The 23,009-nt window shown below is 32.0% G+C and overlaps 1 protein-coding gene across 1 annotated transcript in view; it reads right to left on the reverse strand.

The window, feature by feature from the left end:
* Positions 1-5,451: 5,451 nt before the first annotated feature.
* LOC132733993 (MATH and LRR domain-containing protein PFE0570w-like) overlaps positions 5,452-23,009 on the reverse strand; it is a 75,503-nt gene continuing 57,945 nt past the window's right edge. Inside the window, exons 4-7 of the mRNA XM_060720695.1 lie at positions 14,834-14,978; positions 14,348-14,407; positions 9,954-10,162; positions 5,452-9,301 (exon numbers count right to left, since the gene is read on the reverse strand). Coding sequence (XP_060576678.1) covers positions 9,146-9,301; positions 9,954-10,162; positions 14,348-14,407; positions 14,834-14,978 — 570 coding nt within the window. The 3' untranslated portion in view covers positions 5,452-9,145. The remainder of the gene's footprint in view (positions 9,302-9,953; positions 10,163-14,347; positions 14,408-14,833; positions 14,979-23,009) is intronic.

A 23,009-nucleotide genomic window follows, 5' to 3' on the forward strand; every position in this document is an offset into this window, starting at 1 on the left:
TAACTGTTTACGGTGGTGATGAGGCTATGCTGAGTTTCCACAAAAAATTAACCTGTAAGCTAGATAGTCCCGTCTGTGACGTGATTCTTTCTCATGCATTTTAAATATCAATCATATTTCCGAAAGAAATTATGAAATTAATATTTTTTATGTAGCAGTTTTTTTTCTTATAGAAGCATATGAATCTACAACTTCATTCATAATGATCCTATGAATGCAATTCATTCATAAAAGGTGCGTGGGAATGACGTCATTTAAAGCATACAATCTGTCTTACACAGGCGTGTAAGACAGTTTTCACTAGCACCAGTGATAATTGGTCTGATATGCAAGAATTGATGTTAGAGGATGTTGTGTAAAGTAATTGTCGGCAATGCATGTTGTGCTTAGATGAGCTAAAAAGACATATAAAATAATTATATATACATACTTTTTACGTAAGCAGCATAAAAGAGTCTGTGCTGCATGACAAGAAATTAGAATGTTAACAGAATGTCTGAAAAGACAACAGAAATATTTAGATCAATCTGTATGGCCATTATTGCGATCAGTTTTCATACTGCCTGTGAATAGTTGTTGGTCAATTTTTAACAAGTGGGTAGTTCATAATTTAACAGATAGGGGTCTGCATTGAAAATTGATCATAATTAAAATATAATGTTACTCCGGAAAAAATCTGATGAAATCTGATGCATGTTTGTAATATATAGAATAGAGACATGTATTTGTTGGTATAATGGTATATTTTGTTGGATCTTAATTTGTGAATTTACCTACCCATGAAAAACACAAAAATTCGTGTTCCACAACTAGTAATGACTTTACAGTAATCTGTGCACATGGTCCAAATTTCGTAGCTATACATCAAAGGACAAGAAAGTAGGTCACATCATCAAAATCTTGGTCGGCTGATATCAAAGTTCAACTGTACACATGGTCCAAATTTCATAGCTGTATATCTATGGACAAGAAAGTAGGTCACTTGTCAAAATCTGGGTCAGCTAACATTAAAAGTTCATTTTTACATCTCGAACTGTGCACATGGTCCAAATTTCATAGCTGTGTATCCATGGACAAGAAAGTAGGTCACTGTGTCCCCTTGGGCAGGGCAAAATTTTAACCCAAAGGCTTTAATCTTAATTTGGATACAGGTCAACCAGACAATGTTTTTATGGAGTATCTAAGCTCTTGCTTTCTCCTTTTCAGATTTTTGTTTGTTTCTGTTTAATGTATATAAAGAATACGCATGACCCCCAGAAGTCAGAACTAATATTGTCCCTAGGGCCATAAACTTAACAATCTTTGTAGAGGTTCACAATGTTTCATGCCAAATATCCAAGCTCTAGCCTTTGAAGCTTCAAAGGATAATTTTCCCATAACATTTTACTAAACTTACGTTTGTAATGAAAATCTATGGCCCTGGGGCAGGGCAAATTTTGACCTAAGGGCCAAAATTTGATCAAACTTGGTAGAGAGCAACTACACAATGTTTCATGCCAAATATCTAACCTCCAACCTTTGTCATGTCAGATAAGAGTTTTTAAGTTTCTACTGTATACATATAAGGAAAACCTATGACCTCCAGAATGAACTTAAAAGATTTTAATTTTACATTTAAGAAGAGTTGTATAGCAATTATCAGTATTAATAGATATTTTATTTGAGCAAAATATATTTATAAACTCAGAAAGGACTGTTTCAAATACAAGACGGACAAATCTATTACACAAATTCCGCAGCGGCTTTGCTATGCACCTTTCAGTTTCATAGCACATTAATTTCTAACTAAATACATTATCATCGTTTTCAACTATTTTATTCACTTATTTGAATATAAAAACAATATTCAAATATTAAAATGTACATGAAAACTACCTACAGACAATAAACAAACATTTACACTAAAATATAAAGTTATAAAACAAAATACATGTATGTCATTAAAACAATAAACCAACTATAAACAAAGTCAACTAGTTTAAAGAAGTTGTTAATACAGTACATTTTAAAATATAACAATGTTACTTCCATTTTTTAAAACCTATGCTTATTCCATTTCAAATTATAGAGCAGACATGGATTATTCATTAAGTGCCTTGTGACCTTGATCTTTGACCTAATGACCTCAAAATCATTAGGGGTCATCTATTGGCAAAGGGCAATGTCCCTGCTATGTTACACAAACCTAGGCTTCTTCTTTTTCAAGAAATAGAGTGTGCAAGGATTTTACACAGGTCATTTACAAGACAAGACTAAGTTTAGTCTGATCTTCTTGAAGGTTGCCATCACAGTTCATTAAGAAATAACAAAATTATCATCAAAGTTTTCAGACCGCAATGGCATTAGCAATTACACCACAATTGTACAGAAAACCAAGTTGATAAAATGATAAAAATAGTAAACTATGTTATATTCAGAGTAATACATTCAACATTCAAGGTGTCTCCAGGATTGAATAAAGTAAAAAAAAAATTAATCTTTAAATAATTATACATCTCAATTTTTTTTAAATGTAATTTTACTCATCTTGAAGCATATCAATATAACTAATTTCAGAAAGTTTGGATAAAATTGCACCAGTAGTTTTTGAGGAGTAGTCTGGGAAAGTTTTGTCACGGACTGACATATGGACGTGCTACCAATTGGGATAACAAAATATAGGTAAAATGGTAAGCTTCTATTTATAATGTTTAAACCTTAGATATCAATAAAGCCATATGGTATCAGAGACAAAAGATAAAAACAGTAACATAATAACTGATAAAATAAATACATATATACATATACATGAATGTTTTAAAGTAGATTTCACAGTTTGTCATGCGTAAAACACTATACATGCACTCTTTGTTTTAGATATATCACAGATTATAATAAAATAAATGTTAGTTTAAATACCTATATATATATATAATAATTAATCATAAAAACATGAGAAGTTTATTATAGTAGACACTTTTCGTCAATAGATGTTCTATTGACCAATGGTTCTAACCACTAACTGACATGACATCCTACCACTAACACTTTATGTACTTTATGAAGATAGCATTATCATGAGAATGTAATATATAGATAAAGGACATGAATAAAACATGTTCCTATTCATGTCAAGATATATTTTCTCTCGAAGAAAAATTAAACAAGAGGGCCATGATGGCACTGAGGTCGCTCACCTGTATATAGGCCCCCCCACCCCTGGGCCATTTTTTTACCCAAGGGCTTTTATTTGTTTGTTTGAACAGACTTGGTAGACACCCATAAGAGGATGTTTCATGCTAAACATTTAAATTCTAGCTCATTGGGTTTTTTAAAAGAAGATTTTTAAAGTTTTTACTATACACATATAGTTAAAAACAATGACACCCTGGGGCAGGGCCAGTTTTGACCCCCGGGCTTTTATTTGAACAAACTTTGTAGATATTTACTTAAAGATGTTCCATGCTTAATATCTAAACTCTAGCTATTTGGGTTTTTTCATAGAAGATTTTTAAGTTTTTGCTATACACATATAAGGAAAATCAATGAGGCTTTTATTTGAACATACTTGGTAGACACCCATTAGAACATGTTTCATGCTAAATATCTTAGCTCTAGCTCTTTGAGTTCTTTAAAAGAAGATTTTTTAAGTTTTTACTATATGCATATAGGGAAAGTCAATGACCCCTGGGGCGGGGTCAATTTTGACCCCAGGGCTTTTATTTGATCAAACTTGGTAGACATCCATTAGAAGATGTTTCATGCTAAATATCTTAGCTCTAGCTCTTTGGGTTCTTTAAAAGAAGATTTTTTAAGTTTTTACTATATGCATATAGGGAAAAATCTATGACCCCCTGGGGCGGGGCCAGTTTTGACCCAGGGCTTTTATTTGAACAAACTTGGTAGACATTCACTAGGAGATGTTTCATGCCAAATATCTAAGCTCTAGCTATTATGGTTCTTTAAAAGAAGATTTTTTAAGTTTTTACTATATGCATATAGGGAAAATCAATGACCCCCGGGGTGGTGCCAATTTTGACCACAGGGCTTTAATTTGAACAAACTTGGTAGAGACTCACTAGAAGATGTTTCATGCTTAATATCTTAGCTCTAGCTCTTTGGGTTCTTTAAAAGAAGATTTTTTAAGTGTTTACTATATGCATATAGGGAAAATCAATGACCCCCTGGGGCGGGGCCAATTTTGACCCCAGGGCTTTTATTTGAACAAACTTGGTAGACATTCACTAGAAGATGTTTCATGCTTCATATCTAAGCTCTAGCTCTTACGGTTCTTTAAAAGAAGATTTTTTAAGTTTTTACTATATGCATATAGGGAAAATCAATGACCCCCCTGGGCGGGGCAAATTTTGACCCCAGGGCTTTGATTTGAACAAACTTGGTAGACACTCACTAGAAGATGTTTCATGCCAAATATCTTAGCTCTAGCTCTATGGGTTCTTTAAAAGAAGATTTTTTAAGGTTTTACCATATGTATATAGGGAAAATCAATAACCCCCTGGGGCGGGGCCAATTTTGACCCCAGGGCTTTTATTTGAACAAACTTGGTAGACACTCACTAGAAGATGTTTCATGCCAAATATCTAAGCTCTAGCTCTTAGGGTTGTTTAAAAGAAGATATTTAAAGATTTTTCTTTCGGTTGCCATGGCAACCAGAGTTCTGCATGGAATTAAATTCTTTGAACAATTTTTAAAGGTGACCACCAAAGGAACATTCCTGTGAAGTTTGGATGAAATTGGCTCAGTGGTTAATGAGGAGATGTCATTTAAAGCAAAAGTTTACGGACGGACGACGGCCGGACGCCGGACGAAAAGCGATCACAAAAGCTCACCCTGTCACTTTGTGACAGGTGAGCTAAAAAGTAATTGTTGGCAAGAATTAACATTGTTTGATAGCTAAAAAATCTCACATTTCCTTTTAATTTCAATACATATCACAATGTCAGCTTCACACAATATAAATCAAATTTCTGAAAATCAATTTAATCCTATTTCAAGCATAGTTTTCATTATAATTGAATTCATTTAATATTCTATTTAGGTGCTGAGTTTCATCATTAGGAAAAACAGGAAAGATATTGAGAGTTGTCTAAGGTTGATAGATTTCTTACCTACATGTATACCGGAAACCACATAATAAATTATTCAAATGAAAAATAAGATTAAAGAAAGATTATATATGGGACGATCTTTCAAATAAAACAACAATGCTTCAAGTCAAAAACAGATATTCCAAGAGATTCATATTTCATAAATAATTCATTTTTAAAAATCACAAAGGCAACGTGAATAAAAACAGACTTTCAATCTTGAAACGGTCCACTCTTATCAAAATTAACCAGTATTAGAATGTTCTCCATTATCTATCACATTATCTATCACATTGGACATTAAACAAAATGAATAAAATCATGACTTGATATTTTTGAATGAAATAATCAAACATATGTCCAATTTTGATTCTTCTCAGAAATACAAACAATTTATAATAACGAAAAAAAAAATGCACACAAAAAAAGAAAGAAAAAAGAATAAAATATCACAAAATTATACAGAAGCTGCCTTTCTTTAGAAGAAATTAAATTTGAGCATGATAGACTTGCCTAATCTATCAGTATGAAGTCTTACCATCAGATCACTTCAGTCTGGCTTATTTTGAAATTCCTTAAAATAATGAGCAGATCAAATAGAAACATGACATAACATGTATTAGGACAACCACAGGATAAGTTATTACATAGAGTGAAATTCAAGGTTAAAATCTCAACACTGTTGACTTTAAATGCTACCACCTTCTTGCTTAATAATCTCTGCCTGATAGTAAAAAAATTATCAACATGTCTTTCAACTACATGTATCATGATAACTGAATGTCAACCAAAACTTCAAACAAACTTAGATAGCATGGAATGATGAATGTGGAATGAAAATAAAATTAACAATAAAGAATTGCTTACTAAACTACTGTACAACAAAGAAAAGTTAGTCAGCAAGTTAGAAATACATACATAAACAACATAGTAATAAATATTTAAAACTTTACAATAAAATAAAATGCTTGCTAATCATAAATGTCAATTTGCCATGCTAGATTATTCTCTCATGTATTTTTTATACATGTACCTTTAGACCAGATTCAGTATATATTCCTTCATTTAAGCAATAGAAGCTATGAGACTCAAGTTTAGGTAAACTAACTCTAATTATAATGTTTACTTGGGAAAATATCCATTTACAAAGAATAAAACCTTTTTTTTTCTTACTATTTTATACTTGCTTCCACTCAAATTACAACTGGTGTCTATGAGAATTTAACACTTCAGTTATATCAAAAATTGTGTGTATATAAGAACTATTATAATCCTTTATCAATAATGTGAACAAATTGTTTATAATGCCGTAAAAATGTTGAGTGGCAAACAAAATATGCAGTAAAAAGTAATGGCACATGTTATACTGGAAATCATATCAGCAACTTTTTGAAAAACAAGAACATCACAAAGGTGAGGCAATATACACCCAAAATGCAAATTTGTTTAAAGAATCAAATAAATCTTTCAAATAAAATAGAGATACATTCATGAAATATTTTCAAAACATAATTTATCTAAGTACAGTTGACAAGAAATCACAAATCAAAGTTTGTTATTCAAGTTACCAAGCTACATATTGTTTCTCTTATTTCCCAATACATGTTTTCTTATATTCCTAAATATATTTCTGAATCAAAAAATATCTGCAGAAATTATGAAAAAATATATGTAAGAAAGCAATCAGAACAAACTTTTGACTTGACAAGGATTTACAGAGTCAATATGGCCTTGAACTTTGACCTAATTAGTTAAAAATCAAAAGGTGCCATCAACTTGCCATGGGCATTGTCAATACAAGTTTCAAAACTCTAAGATAATTCTTCCTTGGACAATGATTTAACACTGAGTTGCTGTAACATTGACCTTTGACCTAATGTCCTCAAAATCAATAAGGGTGATCTGTTTGCAATGTTCCTACCAAGTTTTACAAATCAACATCCATTCTTTCTCAAATAATTGAGTTGACAAAGACTTTACACCAAGTACCACTGTGACCTTGACCTTTGACCTCAAAATCATTACAGGTCATGTACTGGCCATGACCAATCTCCCTAATAAGCATGTAGACAGCATAACTAATAGTTATCAAATTATTGAGAGCGGACTTTGATGAGGCTAACAAACAGTCTGATGAACAAGCACCATACCATAATACAGACAAACTAACAGATTAGTGGACTGACAAGTGCAATACCATTTTACAACCAAAGTAACCTTTAGGCATATATATAAAAAAATACAAACATAATTGTAATGAAGCACAGAAAAAACAATAGACATGTCTTACATGTAAAGCATAATACAAATAATATTAAAAACAGTTACAAAATAAATGTAAACAAATACTTACAGATAAAGCTTAATGTTCATTATATGAATAAAATAGTAAATACAAGTAAATATATGATCATTTGTGCAGATTCTGTGGTGAAAAACATCTTTCTTGTAATTACTTCAGGTGAAAATATTATGCTAAAAAATACTGAAACTATTTAATACAAGAAAATACCAATGAAAAAAATAAATAAAACCAGTATAAAGATAAATATAAGCAGAAACTTTGGAAATTTACACGATTCATTTAGTGTTGCTGTGTACTTCTCTCAATTTGGCGGTCACAAACTTTTTCGTGTTTTTTTATTCTTCTTCTTTTTATTCTTTATATGTCTTTGTTCTCATTTTTTTAAGATCATAAAAAATTAAATTACTTTTGTAATACAGTTTTCATTATGTCTATATGTAACATATGTAGCATACCCAATTAAAGGCCAGATATCAAAACATGCTCTTTACATTACACCCAGTTATCCGGACAATAAGTAATTAGGTTTTTTTTCACTACCAATTCAAGTTCAAACAAAAGCATTAATAATATAATAATAATATGAATCAATGTCACATTTTGATTTAGGGAAAAATAGTAATGTCTGACTGTGTTCGTATGCAACACCATTGGTATGAATGTAACAGTGTCAAAATTGGCAACACCATTGGTATGAATGTAACAGTGTCAAAATTGGCAACACCATTGGTATGAATGTAACAGTGTCAAAATTGGAAAATTTTACAGAGAGAAAGAAGGGGGAAAAATCAACAAATGTAATAAATTCTATCTTTTCGAAAAAAATCCCCCCTGTTTTTCAAATCCTAGAATAGACACTGTTTTAAAGATGGCTGTATATCATTGATACATGCCTAAATCTGTGACAAGATATCAAACTGATCTTTCACACTTTAACTCCCTCTAAACAGGTCATGTGATGTGATGGATTTAAACTGGTTTCAGTAACAAATTATATTCATAGTGGAAAATAATGTTAGAAAAAAATACTTGTTAACATACATGTATGTAATATAAATCTTTTAAAACTGTCGATGTTGTATACAACAAAACAAATAATCAACACAATATTAGTCTAATAAACATTACTGAGAAGTTTCAATCATAAACATTCTGTTAAACATTTTATTTCACTTGTTTCTCATTTAGGATCAATATTTATATACATTTAAAAACTACCTATCTTCAAATACTATACTATTTTTGATCAGATTTTTTTCTATGGTATATACACATGTACAAACATGCAGTGACTGTACATTCTTTACCTTGATCTTTTTAAATATTCAAAAGTTTCATGACTAAGACTTAACATTACAATGATACTATGAAAAGGGCTATATTTATCATCGTTATTTTAATATTTTAAGAAAGTAAAAATTCAAGTTAAAGACAATAAACTGCTCATTTTATTTTGCTGTAGTTTGTTTCATTTGTAATAGATCCTGACGAGTATTGATTGAGATGTACATTATGTAAGTGCCTGTGAGATGTACATTTCTGGAAAGTTTCATTAAAATATGTGCATTCTTGGTGAAGAAAAATCAAACAGTGGCTAACTTATCTAAGATTATGTCTAAATTTAAGATTGTTAATCTTGGTTAAAATACATCTAGGCCCTTTAACATTAACTCATTTTTGTAATTTTCATTTTTAGACTTTACAAAAGTAACACACATATACAACAGCAGTTTCTGAGATGTCAGATCAACACTTATATCCTGTCAAACTCTCCATTCTCCTTTGGTGGTGAAATAAGAAGTGCGTTGTATCTATGGAAGCCTTTCTCTATACTAGATTTGTCTGATGCTGTACATCCCTGAATGATCCAGGCTCGATCCTGGCTGTCTAGATCAAATATCTGCTTCATCTGAAAATATCATTTACAATAAACCCAATACCATTTGGTTTGCTTGTTTTAGTTATTTTGGCACCTGTTCAGCTGTGTTACAGTTATATAAATACACAGGCAAGCATCAACTTTCATCATTTCTCTTGATTATGTATGTAGCAATAGTAATATTATACTAGCAATGTCTACATCCAAAAAGGCAGTTGTCACATAAACAATATGCTGATGTTAACAGGATCCAACTTGCAAAGTGTTGGTCTGTCAGTCATACATTATGACTAAATAAGCACTTACATTGCAAAAAAACAATGTTAAAGAAAACCAGACAATCAGACATTTTTGTTTTCAGAAAAGTGACACTTCGCATGTAAAAGAGCGATATGGTTTAATCAAGCATTTCATCACCACATTTCTGTACTGTTTTTAGTACAGTAAATACTATTTCTACATATTTTGGATCATTATAAGTAATTTTCTTATACATCATTAATGTCATACATGTAGAGTAGTTTCAATTAGTGAATTAAAATTTAAAATTAAATTAAAATTTTGACTCACGCTTTATACTGTTTTGAATCATTTATAATTTCCATAAAAATTATAGCGAATCTGGACATGTAAAACTATTAAAATTTCTTCACTTAATTTCAGCAAGAACTTTATACTTTACCTGTGCTTCACTCTTAGCACCAGGAACATCCTGATAGTTAGCCAGAAACAGTAACGGTAGACCATCTAGCTCGTGATGACTGAGTGCCTTGTCAAACTCACTCTTAGCCACCTCCATTGTTTTATCATCAGCTGAACTGTCTACTACAAATATCACACCATCACCACCTGTATAATATCTGTCCCAGTACGGTCGTACATTATCTCCACCTGAAATAAACATTTGAGCTGTGTCACGACAAAACCATCATAATGGGTTTGCTACCAGCATGGATCCAAACCAACCTCCGCATCCGGGCAGCCTGATCAGGATCCATGCTGTTCGCTATCAGTTTCTACTTGTTTTAGGGTTTGTAAGCGAACAGCATGGATCCTGATCAGACTGCGCGGATGCGCAGGCTGGTCTGGATCCATGCTGGTCGCAAACGCATTATGTTGGTTTTGTCGTGAGACGGCTCATTTTCATATAAAGAAGGAAGCAAAAATATCTAATTTGTAAGGTAAACAACATCTTGTTTTCCCGACCAATCCACAATTAAGACCAATTTTTAAAAGAATGGATTTAATTCTTTGTATTTCAAAGGTCTTTCTATCTGAAATTAAGACCACCATGCTATTATGTAATATGATGACTTTCTATGATCAATTAACAATATTGCATGCATTTAGACATTGTTATTTAAACCATAACTGGATCGTTGTGAAATCTCATAACAATTGCTCAAAATTGGTAAGAAATAAAAAGATCATTTCTGGTCCATAATTGGTCTTTAATATTGTAACATTTGAACACCTGATAATAAACTTACAGAGCCCTGGAATGTTATAGAAAAATCTTTTAGTGAATTATAAACTGTTAACATGTGTTTAAGATCTGTAAATAAGTTAACTTCTATATATCAATTTACCAAAGGCTATTGAATCAATGCCAAGAGAAATTTTGTTTTATTAACCTATAATTCAGTACAGCCTTTACATGCAATAACACACAAACTCTTCTAATATACTGCATTATAGTGCAAATAGATATATTCATACTCCATAGAGCAGTCAGAAATTTCTACTTGTAAAATATCTGATACAACCTGTGAAATATTTCATCAATTTCTATGAATTTTGTTGCATAGCAACAAATCAATAAAAAAAATTTTTTTTTTTCATTCTGCATCAAACAAGTTATATTCTTCACACATTTACAATAATTAGAGACTAATATATATACTGTGAGCTCTCTAATTTATGTATATAAACTATATCCTGGAATTTATCTAAACGTTCATCAAATCTAAAAAAAAATACATTTAATAAACAGGAGATAATTTTAACATAAAACAAAAGATGTCAGTATGACAGTGTGCTACAGTACTATTCTTAGGGCTTGATCAAAAAAGAGCCTGAAAAAAATGTAAGAAATAAACAAAGAGGAAGATTTTATTCACAAAAATACAGATTATGTACATGGCATAGTTATGAGTCTTGGATATTGAAGCCACAAAGGGCTTTATTTCAATTAAAAACCATGCCAAAGTTACGGGTCTAGGAAAGTGACCTTGCATTGTATGATCAAGTTTCAAGTGAATATAATCAGCATTTTTATGAAAGATAAGTGTTTTAAGCAAAACTTAAACCAAAATTTTCTAAATGCCAAAACACCCATAATTCAATGAAAATCATGTCAGGGTTATTGGGCTAGGACATGACCACCAATTATGATCCCAAAGTGATGTATCAAGATTCAAGTGAGGCCAAAAAAAAAAATATGTCTGGTTCAGGAAACATTGGTCCAAAAAATCAGGAGGGTAGGGATTTTTTTTTTTTTTTTTTTTTTTTTTTTTTTTTTATGGTTGGGAGAATGTCTTAATTTCCATATATAGATGTGTTGCTTGCTTAACATACTTAAACAAAGATTGTAATCAATCAATGCATACACCATTTTGTAATAAACCATCAACATGTGATATTGTGTTGTTTATTTCTTGTATGTAGTCATTTAACCATGTAGCACCTGTATTCATACTAATTTGCTTTCTATTCTGCTTATTATGTACCTTTTCCCTTTGAATCACCCGCTGTACTATGCTAACCTGCATCTGACAGGTCTGACAATTAAAAGATCAAGGGTCACCTCTGTAACAATATAATAATAATGCTGTATTATAAGCTTAGAGCATCTGACATGCACTATTCCGGGGACCAAAATAACACAGCTACTGTATATATAATTTTAATATTAAACATATTCAAATGGTCTTCAGGGGGCACAAGTCTATAGATATATAATTATGTGCAACTGGTACCAACAGTTGCAGGGTTCTCACAGAGAAGGAGTCTTGAGACTCCCAAGCACAAAAAAGTAGGAGTTCCAGATCACATTGAATATGTTAAGCCATCTTTGCTGCACTTATATGCAGTTGACAAATATGATACATGTATAGCAGAGTAAGGGGTTGGGGAGTCAGAGTTTGAACAGAGAAAAGGCTTATTCAGGAAAATGGTAATATGTCCCAAATGGAAAAAAATGTACCATAAAAGTGATTGAAAAGATTTGAAATATAATTTAAAACCCATACATCATCAGACCTTACACCCCCCTCCCTTAAAAAAGAAAATATTCATTATTGTTACAAACACATACTGGTAATGGCTCCATCTCAACTATTAATAATTAATTTAATTCTTAAATATATTTTAAGTGTTATTAAACACATTTTAACAGAACATATCTTCCTTTTGGCTACGATTTTTTTAATTATAAAAAGCGGCATCGCGAAAATATGTGACAATTGAAAATTTGTCTGTTTCCTGCAGAAACATTCACAATTCTACTTGTTGTTGATTTTGATCATAAAAGATTAAATATTTTTTGATTATTTTAAGATTGTTACTCATCGGCTATTTCAACAGGCATCGTAAAACAAAATTTTCACATTTGTAATTTTCGTACCCAAAAATGTTCGTACCGAAAATCAAAAAAAAAGTTTAGGGTCGGCGGTAAAAAAATAGGGTCGGTCGGGTTCCCTGAACCAGACATATTTTTTATTTTGGCCTAATAATGCTGTATTATAAGCTTAGAGCATCTGACATGCACTATTCCGGGGATCAAAATAACACATCTACTGTATATATAATTTTAATATTAATAAACATATTTAAATGGTCTTCAGGGGGCACAAGTCTATAGATATATAATTATGTGCAACTGGTACCAACAGTTGCAGGGTTCTCACAGAGAAGGAGTCTTGAGACTCCCAAGCACAAAAAAGTAGGAGTTCCAGATCACATTGAATATGTTAAGCCATCTTTGCTGCACTTATATGCAGTTAAATTGACAAATATGATACATGTATAGCAGAGTAAGGGGTTGGGGAGTCAGAGTTTGAACAGAGAAAAGGCTTATTCAGGAAAATGGTAATATGTCCCAAATGGAAAAAAATGTACCATAAAAGTGATTGAAAAGATTTGAAATATAATTCAAAACCCATACATCATCAGACCTTACACCCCCCTCCCTTAAAAAAGAAAATATTCATTATTGTTACAAACACATACTGGTAATGGCTCCATCTCAACTATTAATAATTAATTTAATTCTTAAATATATTTTAAGTGTTATTAAACACATTTTAACAGAACATATCTTCCTTTTGCTACGATTTTTTTAATTATAAAAAGCGGCATCGCGAAAATATGTGACAATTGAAAATTTGTCTGTTTCCTGCAGAAACATTCACAATTCTACTTGTTGTTGATTTTGATCATAAAAGATTAAATATTTTTTGATTATTTTAAGATTGTTACTCATCGGCTATTTCAACAGGCATCGTAAAACAAAATTTTCACATTTGTAATTTTCGTACCCAAAAATGTTCGTACCGAAAATCAAAAAAAAAGTTTAGGGTCGGCGGTAAAAAAATAGGGTCGGTCGGGTTCCCTGAACCAGACATATTTTTTATTTTGGCCTGAATACTTTCAGTAGAGTTAAAGTTTGATGTTACATGCAAAATTTTCTAAATTTGAAATGGATCATAATTCTGTCAAAATCCAAGCTAGAGTTATGGGCCTTGGATAGTGACCTCCTTTCATGCTCTCAAATAAGTGTATGAAGTTACAAGCAAATATCATGAGTGGTTGATGAGATATGTTGTTGCATGCAAAACTTTAACCAGTGTTACACCAAGGCCGGGTTGAATTGGATAGAGGAACAGTCTATGGTAAGCTTAGGTCTATGCCATCAGTCTAAGCCATGCATGAAGTACACACAAATGTGCTGTCTGATTGTACTCCTGACTGCTTCATTTTTATTATTTGACTCCTAAATTTTTTAATATACTCTGGACAGTTAAAATTTCAATGTTCACTAAACAGATTTAGAGGGTAATAAATATTCCTACTAACCACCAAGTTCTTTGACATCCATAAAGCATTCGTCAAACATTAAGGCTTTAATGCTGAAACCTGAAAAACAAAAAGCTCTTGAAACATAAACACATCTATATCAGAATATTTTCAAGAGTAAAAGAATCTTCTATTTCAACTTGAACTAAAAAAAACTATTTCAACTTGAACTAAAAATAACAAAAACATAGATTATTTTTTTGTTATCATCTCAATGTAACATATTATCTCATTCAAAATACTTCAAATGCATCATAACGAACTGATCATAACAGGTTAAAATATTTGTCCTGATATTTCCCATTGGGTTTTGTAAATATCAAATTTAGATTATAACTGAAGTCACTATACACAAAGAAGAAGAAAAAAATGGTGTTAAAATGCCAATAAACACAGATCAGATTGATACTGTTTCTATATATATATGTAATGGGCCTGTTATAAAATCATGAGAGCTATTTAAATAAGATCAAAATGATAACTAACCAACTGTTGGCTCAATTTCATCTGTTGATTCTCCACTTACTTTAGCAAGTAATGTACTTTTACCACTTTTACTTAAGCCAAGACACAAGACCGTAAAATTTGGGCGAACTGGTGGAGGTCCCAATCCACATATTCTTCTAAATATCTGGAAGAAAAAAACAAAAACATAATTTAGCAACGTAATTATCAACAATTAATTGGTATTACAATCTTTGAAAAAAAATGTTTATACATAGGCCCAGGCTAATATGAGTGTTTTCTTTTCAATATTTTATAAACAATCTATATCCTTCACTGAAGTTTTTTGACATGATGTGATTGTAAATATTTTTTCCAGATTTTCATTCTATTAAAATGTAAGTCACCAAAAACCTATAATAGTAATGTGATATAAAGTCACATGCAGCTTCAGACTATTTCTCTGTTGAAATTACTATAAAAACAGGGACTGCATTCAGGGCGAAGTCAGGCGAAAACTTCCCTGTAAATATTTTCACTTTGCCCTATATGATCGGAAAAGCGAAATATTCTAGTCGCTCTATGAAAGGTCTGTCTGACATGTATATTTCACCACTCTGTCTGGATAATACTGCCTGGAGGCAGATGTAATTTGACGTAATTAGCACTTGCGCTGAAGCGTGGCCATAGCGACACTTGGAATTCACACTTGGAAATCCACATCGCTAAAAATAGGGCATTGATTGTACGTAAAATTTTCGGTAAATTAAAGCTGTGAAAGACCCTGATATGAATGTAGCAGATGATAAAAAGCTAGCTAATTGATAATTAAGTTACCTCAAACATATTTATTTGTGTCTTATTTACAATATCCCCTGTACGTTTTGTTTGATTTACAATATTCCCTAAATTACCATTTCCCCTATATGTCTTGTTTGATTTACAATATCCCCTATGATACGTTTTGTTTGATTTACTATTTCCCCTATATGTTTTTTTTTATTTATAATATCCCATGTATGTTTTTCCTGTCCATTCTTGTTATCAACATTACATTTATGATAATAATTAATTACAACTGTATATTATGGCTATAACAATAATATTCATCATTAAAACTGATGTAAATTGATAAAATTTGGATAATTATTATGAATTAAAGAACTTTTCTTCTTAATTAATTGCATTTAAAAGTTAGAGTCAGAAACTGTTGAACCTAAAAAAGAAATTAAAAACTGTTGTGTAGATGTAAATCAAATGCTTAAATAAACTTCATTGAGCAACTAATACTTAATTAAATATCATCATAGCGACTTTCAAATACACATTTGTTTATTTTCCGTGCCATATACATGTATATGCATGTACATATAAAGGTGTACATGTATATTTTGTGAAATAAAATTAGAAAAAAATCCAATGATATAACTTTATATCAAACCCATAGAAACGTTCTTTAAAGGCTGTTCCAGTGGGTTGAAAAAAACTGTCGTTAAATCTACCGTGTGTAGAAACATTTTGAGAATAACCAATTTTGAAAACGTTGGAAAAACTTTGTTTGTTTATTTTATTTCACTTTATAATTTTTCAAGCGAAATACAAATAATTAAGTGAAATAAATGTTAAACTTAACTCGTTTGCGACATTTAAAATAGCGTACTTGATTTGATTGTTTTGCACGTGCTGTTTGGCGCTACATTGTGACGTCACGTAAACAACACTTAAAACGTCTGTACAGCGTTAACGACTGAATTAAAGATATTGGTGTTCGGATTCATTTTCTTAGTTAGACCATTTTCTTTCATTCTAGATAGCTTTCACAACAAAATTCGACAAAAAATGTTTTTATTTATCAGATTTTTTAAACAAAATGGCGCCCTCAATGTGAAAATACACAGGGAGGTAATAAGAACGGTGAGTGCATTGTTGAAGAATAATGCACGCTTCGGGCCTTCTTTGTTTATATAGAAAAAAAATCCGATAGTGTTAGAATTTTGCATAGAATTATATTTTTACAGAGTTAAACTTATTAAGATTTACTTACTATGTAGACTTTTCATTTTTTCAGAAAATAGTCAACTGCTGCGGGTAGAGTGTAACTAAAAGGTTTCTGTGACTAAATATCATGTACATAAGTTTTTTTTTCAAATTCAAAAAGTTAACTAGTAACATAAACTATAACAAGAACAACAGTGTGTGGTCTATAGTTTCAATAATTACTCCTCTGCACAATATCTACAAAGCCACCTTGTGCTGGTAACTAAACTTAGATCTACATCTGTTTGCACATAAGATGGCAAGCACTCATAGTGGTACCACTTGTCACATTTGTCAAACCCTACCCACGAATATTCTGGTCTGTCACCAACCATACATACAACACAAACTTCTTCATTGTCAAGCTGGTCCTGTTGATTGTCATCAGATGCAGGTAACAATTGTGTGTCATTGTTATTCGTAAGTGACAACTCATCATTTCTAATGTTCACTTTTTTCTTTTTCTTTTCAGGTTCACTGTGCAAAACAGATCTTGCATTTTTATATGTTTTCCTTTTGGATGCAGACTTTTGCTTGTTAGGAATAGGAGGTTCAACTAATATTGAACTCAGATCCTCAGATATTATACCTAGTTTAACAAGAGCATTTTCCTTAGAGTGTCCACAATGTTCACATACAGATTTACTTTCAATAGGAACAGATTTGGCTGCTTCAGGTGTTGACTGTTTAGGTTTTGTGTCAGGAATAAGAGCTTTTACAGCATTTTCGTTGAAAGGAAATATTCCTGTACATTTAAAAGCTGATGCTACAGTGCTGCCTAAAGTTTTATTGAAAGCCTGCATTAACACCCTCGGGAAAAGATGTCTAGGTAGTGTTTTGATTCCAAGATAACCCAGCTGGGTGGAAATGTCAGCAACTTTTTGCTTCAAAACATGAAAATATCCTGCATCTTGGGGTTGTAAAAGATGGGAAGAATGTGCTGGTAGATATAGCAAATCTACAGTATGTCTACGTGCTGCATCAATGAATACTTTGGATACATGTGTTGCATGATTGTCTAGTATGAGAAGAACAGGGCGCTTGTCACCAATATATGGAACAAAACTATGTTCAAACCATTGGACAAATAGATCTGTAGTTATGTAACCCTTTTCAGTTGTAACAAATGTCCAGCTATCAGGCATACCATCACAGACCATCCGAGGTAGACACTGAGAAAAGATAAGCATTGGTGGAGTGGTCTGACCTGCTGCTGATATTGCATTTAAAAGTGTAACATGACCAGAAAGGTTTACCATACTTTGGTATGCATGCCTTGTACCTTTTGGCACAATAACTTTTTTGCTTGGATTTAGCTTGCCTGAAAATCCAGATTCATCGCAATTATATATCCTGGATGGTTCATTACTTAAATTCAATTTGTTCAGAGTATTTCCAAGCAAGTCAAAATAATCATTTACAGTACTTTGAGACAAACTGACTCTATTTTGCTCAAGAGGGTGTGCTATACGCACTGATAAAGTGTGATGCCTCTGAAGAAACTTCCTTACCCATTTATCAGAAGGTCCAGTTGTTACATTAACCCTAGAATCTCCCCCTCTTTGCAAAATAATCTCTAGGGCAATTCTTTTTAGAACTGGTCTTGTCAGGGGTACACCCCTTGAAGCCATATATGTTGCATAATTAACTACAGTCAATTCATCTGCAGCATCTAATAATGGACTTTGACCAAATTGTGTTGTATATCCTTTATACTGTCCATTTATATGGTCTTTTAGTGTACTGTAAGGGATATTTAACTCATTTGCAGCTTTATGTAAAGAATATCCCTCTTTTAAAAGCTAAGATTCTTGCCCTTTCAAATGTCTCAGGATCATGAATTTTTTGTTGCCTGGGCATACTGATCACTCTGAAGAGGATGGGGAAAAATTAGTAGTGTTAGACCTAAAGGTTATATTTAGGCACTTTTGATAAAAAAGGGAAAATGTAATTTATTTTTTATTTAAAGCTACAGTTTTTGTTAATTATCTAATAAGTTGTTAATATATCAATGTGTTACCAAAAAATACACAATAAATGCATCAAAAGCGACAGATTTAATGAAAAAAGCTGACTATTGTGGCGGCCCTGGAAATTGCATGTAGAAAAACAATATGACAGCTGGTGTCAATACCAGTTTATGACTGTTTTAAATATATCGGAACGACTTAAACTTTACAAAAAGTAAGAACAATGTTTAATTGTTATTTTAAGTTGATTTTTATTCAGATTTTATTAAAAAGTCATACATGATTCGTTGTTTTTATTAGCATCACGGACTTTCATTAATTTTGTACTTCCGTTTTCGTCTGCTTTATTATGATAACAACTTCCGGTAAACTCTTCAAAAACAAGGTGAGAAACTAGGACACTTGCAGCATCAAGAAACAACAACACATGATTCAGATAATATTTTTATTCATAAGTTTATATTATAAAAATATAAATCTGGGCGAGCATGCGCCTGGGCGAGCATGGGTCCTGTGAGTCTACATTTATTGTCACAAAAATTCAATTTAAAAACTCTATTTATTGATCAATATTTAACATATATTATCTTGATATCCCTTCTTAACAAAGATAATTTCAAACAATATGTACAGGTACACTGACAACTTTTACAATTTCTGTTTGTAAGTGATCATATTTCTGAAAAACTTTATAGTAATTTTCTCCTTAAAATTTTTATTAACTAAACAATCTATAATCTAATATATGTTTTTAATAGATGGCCGAGTTGGTATACGGCCGAGTTGACCCTTTACCGTTTCATAACAGGTCTGATCCAATGCCGCATCAAACGAAACAAAAAAATGTTTATCCTAAAGACCTAAAATGTTTTGGCAGCCAGAACTAGACGAACAGGTTGACGCTAATAGAAATAATTGCAAACTTTTCAATTCAAACTTACTGAATATATTCCAATTCGCAACACTGCAAACATCAGCTGGATATTTTCACACATCGTTAAAAGTTACAAATTGTCAAAACTTGTCAAAAGTGGAACCGGAAGTGTTTAATACGTCATTACGTTTTACGTACTAATACATTAACGAATAAAATCAATATCACTTTGCGAATCAAAACTCGGTAAAATTCTCAACACAAAAAAGTACTAAAGATATATTTATAGAACAAATTAGCTGCCCTCATAACAAATTCACCGGTGAAATCTTACATTTATCTCCGTTTAATATAGTAGACTATGGAGCAGAATTTGGGTATTTATTCATTTGACTACTTGTTGTTTTCATTTGCTTAAGTTTAAATCATATTCCTACAAATTTGATTCATCTGTGAGTAAATCAAAGTTCTTTACTTAAATATTTATTCATATTTTCTTACTATGTTTATAGTAAGTTGTAATATTCTAAAGCCAATGCCAGTATTTCATCTTAATTCGTTTAATTTAATATTAGATACCAATAAATTACTTTTTGTTTTAAACATGTGCTATTTCTACTTATTTAAAAGAAAGTGTGTTTTCTCGAACTTTTTTTTATTTGTTTGGGTCGTCAGACCAAACAAATAATGGTAGCGAAATTTCAGAGTCTAATGTTCTTAATTGCAAACGCCGAAAGTAGTCCACTTTTTTGAAGCGGTTACTTCCCTTTTGTATGTACACTAAAGCCGAAAAATTCAGGGGAGATCACTGAGTAAAGATGGTCAAAGACAGGCGCATCAATTTTCAAGCAAAGTAATTCCCGAATGGTCAAAGATTTCTAATATTGTTTTATTGTATTTTCTGATCGAAAATAACTAAATACAAAGCGGACATTCAATCTCTGACACAGAAGTTTACGATAAACCTAACAACAAGTAGTTCTCAAAACAGCTTAAAACTATCGATTTAAAAGAAAGAAATATTTTATTTTGTTACAAGTATCCAACAAATTACAACGCATTTAAAGTTAAACAATAGCGTTGGCTTATAGAATTGTCAATAAATGCACAATCACAAATTACGCGGATGAATATGATTTTATCAATGAAAATACTATTTTTAGCCATGTAGATTACCGAATACTACACAAACCGAGTAGTGGAATATATAGATTCTACATGTCAGACTGTTTGGGCGAGAGGATTTTCGCTAAAATATTTACTTCAATTTTAAACAACAGGTTTACCCTGAACAAAATACCTCGAAATTAATAAGGATTACAAACCTGAATGCAATGCAAGTTCTAAATTTAGAATGACTTGATATTATTCAGACATTGTGTGTATAACTTCTCCGTGGTACAGTGGTAACGCGCTCGCTTAGAGAGTGAGAAGTCTCGAGTTCGAATCCAAGTCGAGGAAATTTTTTTTTTTTGTTAAATTCTTTTTAAGTGTTTTTGTTAACCCTTTCCCCCATGAGCATATTGTGAAAAATGGCCGTTTTCACTGAAAAGCCTCCTGTTACAAGTTCAAACTGCTATGAAACTATGAAAAATGCTTCAATACTAATCAAACTTGGCACAAATGTTGACTAGACCATTGCCTTTGTAACGACATGCTCAGTCTCAAATTTCCTGTTACCATGGCAACGAGGGGACATCTCAAAATTGCCAAAAATCACTATTTTGCCTCGATTTTTTCCATCAAAATTTATTTCAAAGGGCTGCAACTTCTCAAGGGATTGAGATAGAGTCAAAGGCTTTTCAGCGTTATTTAAACGTTACATTATGATCGACCTGGGGTCATTTTTAGCCTCTCACAAGTCCAAAATTTTCTTGGCGATGAGGGGGACTCTGCCCCCCCTTCAAACCCCCCTAACAGAAGGGGGCACATCCCCCTTCTGGCAACCCCCTGATGTATCTTTTGGATGGGGGGCGGCGCCGAAAAAGTGCTCAATTTTTTTAGCAACATTTCTCAAACGAAAAACTTATGTTTGGGGCCCAAATAGGACATTTTTTCACTATTTGAGGCCCAAAAAAGGGGGGGGGGGGTCGAAAGTGCGTTGTTTCGCGTATATATGTGGTAAAGGGTTAAGGAAGTAGCCATGATTTACAAGGATAAAGTGTGGCTGTCGTAAAAAAAGTACATAAATGATTTTTTGATGCAACTTTAGTTTTGCAGAATTCCGTATGTGCCTTACAAAATGAATTATAATACATAAAAATAAACTTATACAGGAAAATGCATACAGATATACAGTACGATTTAGATTGCAAAGATCAGAAAATATCACAGAACTTGCAGCCCTTTGATTCTTTATAAATATACATGCTTAAGCTTCAGGATTATTTACATCTGTGTTAAACAACAGTTAAAAGTCGTTACAAGCCCTAATTTAGAATAATATGGTTTTCTTCAGGCCGTTCACATATAAATTTAACCGTGGCTGAAGGGTTTTCGGGCTTGCTTAGGAAGCGAGAGGTCTGGAGTTCAAATCCCAGTAAAGGTAACTCATTTTTTTTTAATTGTTAAAGTCAAATAAACATTGGATTGAATATCAGTGTTGCAATTAGTCTTATAGCCAATTTACTACAATTAAAACGCTGGAAAGCATTGGTGCCACTAAACATATAATCTCACAACCTGCACCTTTCTTACATTCTGAGACCCAAACAAATTCAGCGCCTTCTGTGCTTTGATTTACAAATGTATTTGTGCAACTCTTATTCCCATTCGATTCACACTGAAAATAAATTTGTATGTAGAGGCTATAAGAATTGTTGTTATAGAGATTTATACATATTAATTCTAGCTTTATGAAATTATTAACATTAAACAACCTTAAAAGCGAAATAAAACTGACTCATTTCAATAAGAAGAACAGCGAACAAATAAAAACTAGAAACCACGTGATTAATATTTGCTTTTTGTGTCCTAGCTGGTACCAGACCTAAAATTCTAGCGCAAAATCTTAGTTACGGGAGATAACTCATGTATCTCGCTTCGGTATTTTCCGCGGCGATTTAATCCAAGTTTATAGGTACCACACCACAGTAATGTAAGCCACAGCTTCGAATGGCCAGGGAGGATTTCTTGGATATAGTAAATATTCTGGATTTAACCTTTTACCCCATGAGCATTTTTTGAAAAATGACCGTTTTCATTGAAAAGCCTCCTGTTACAAGTTCAAACTGCTATGAAACTTTGAAAATGCTTCAATATCTTGGCACAAATGTTAACTGGACCATAGCCTCTTTAACAGCATGCTCAATCGTAAATTTTCTGTTACTAGGACAAG

This window comes from Ruditapes philippinarum, unplaced genomic scaffold (genome assembly GCF_026571515.1).
Source record: "Ruditapes philippinarum isolate M1 unplaced genomic scaffold, ASM2657151v2 ctg1181_1_1_1_1, whole genome shotgun sequence".
NCBI lineage: Eukaryota > Metazoa > Mollusca > Bivalvia > Venerida > Veneridae > Ruditapes > Ruditapes philippinarum.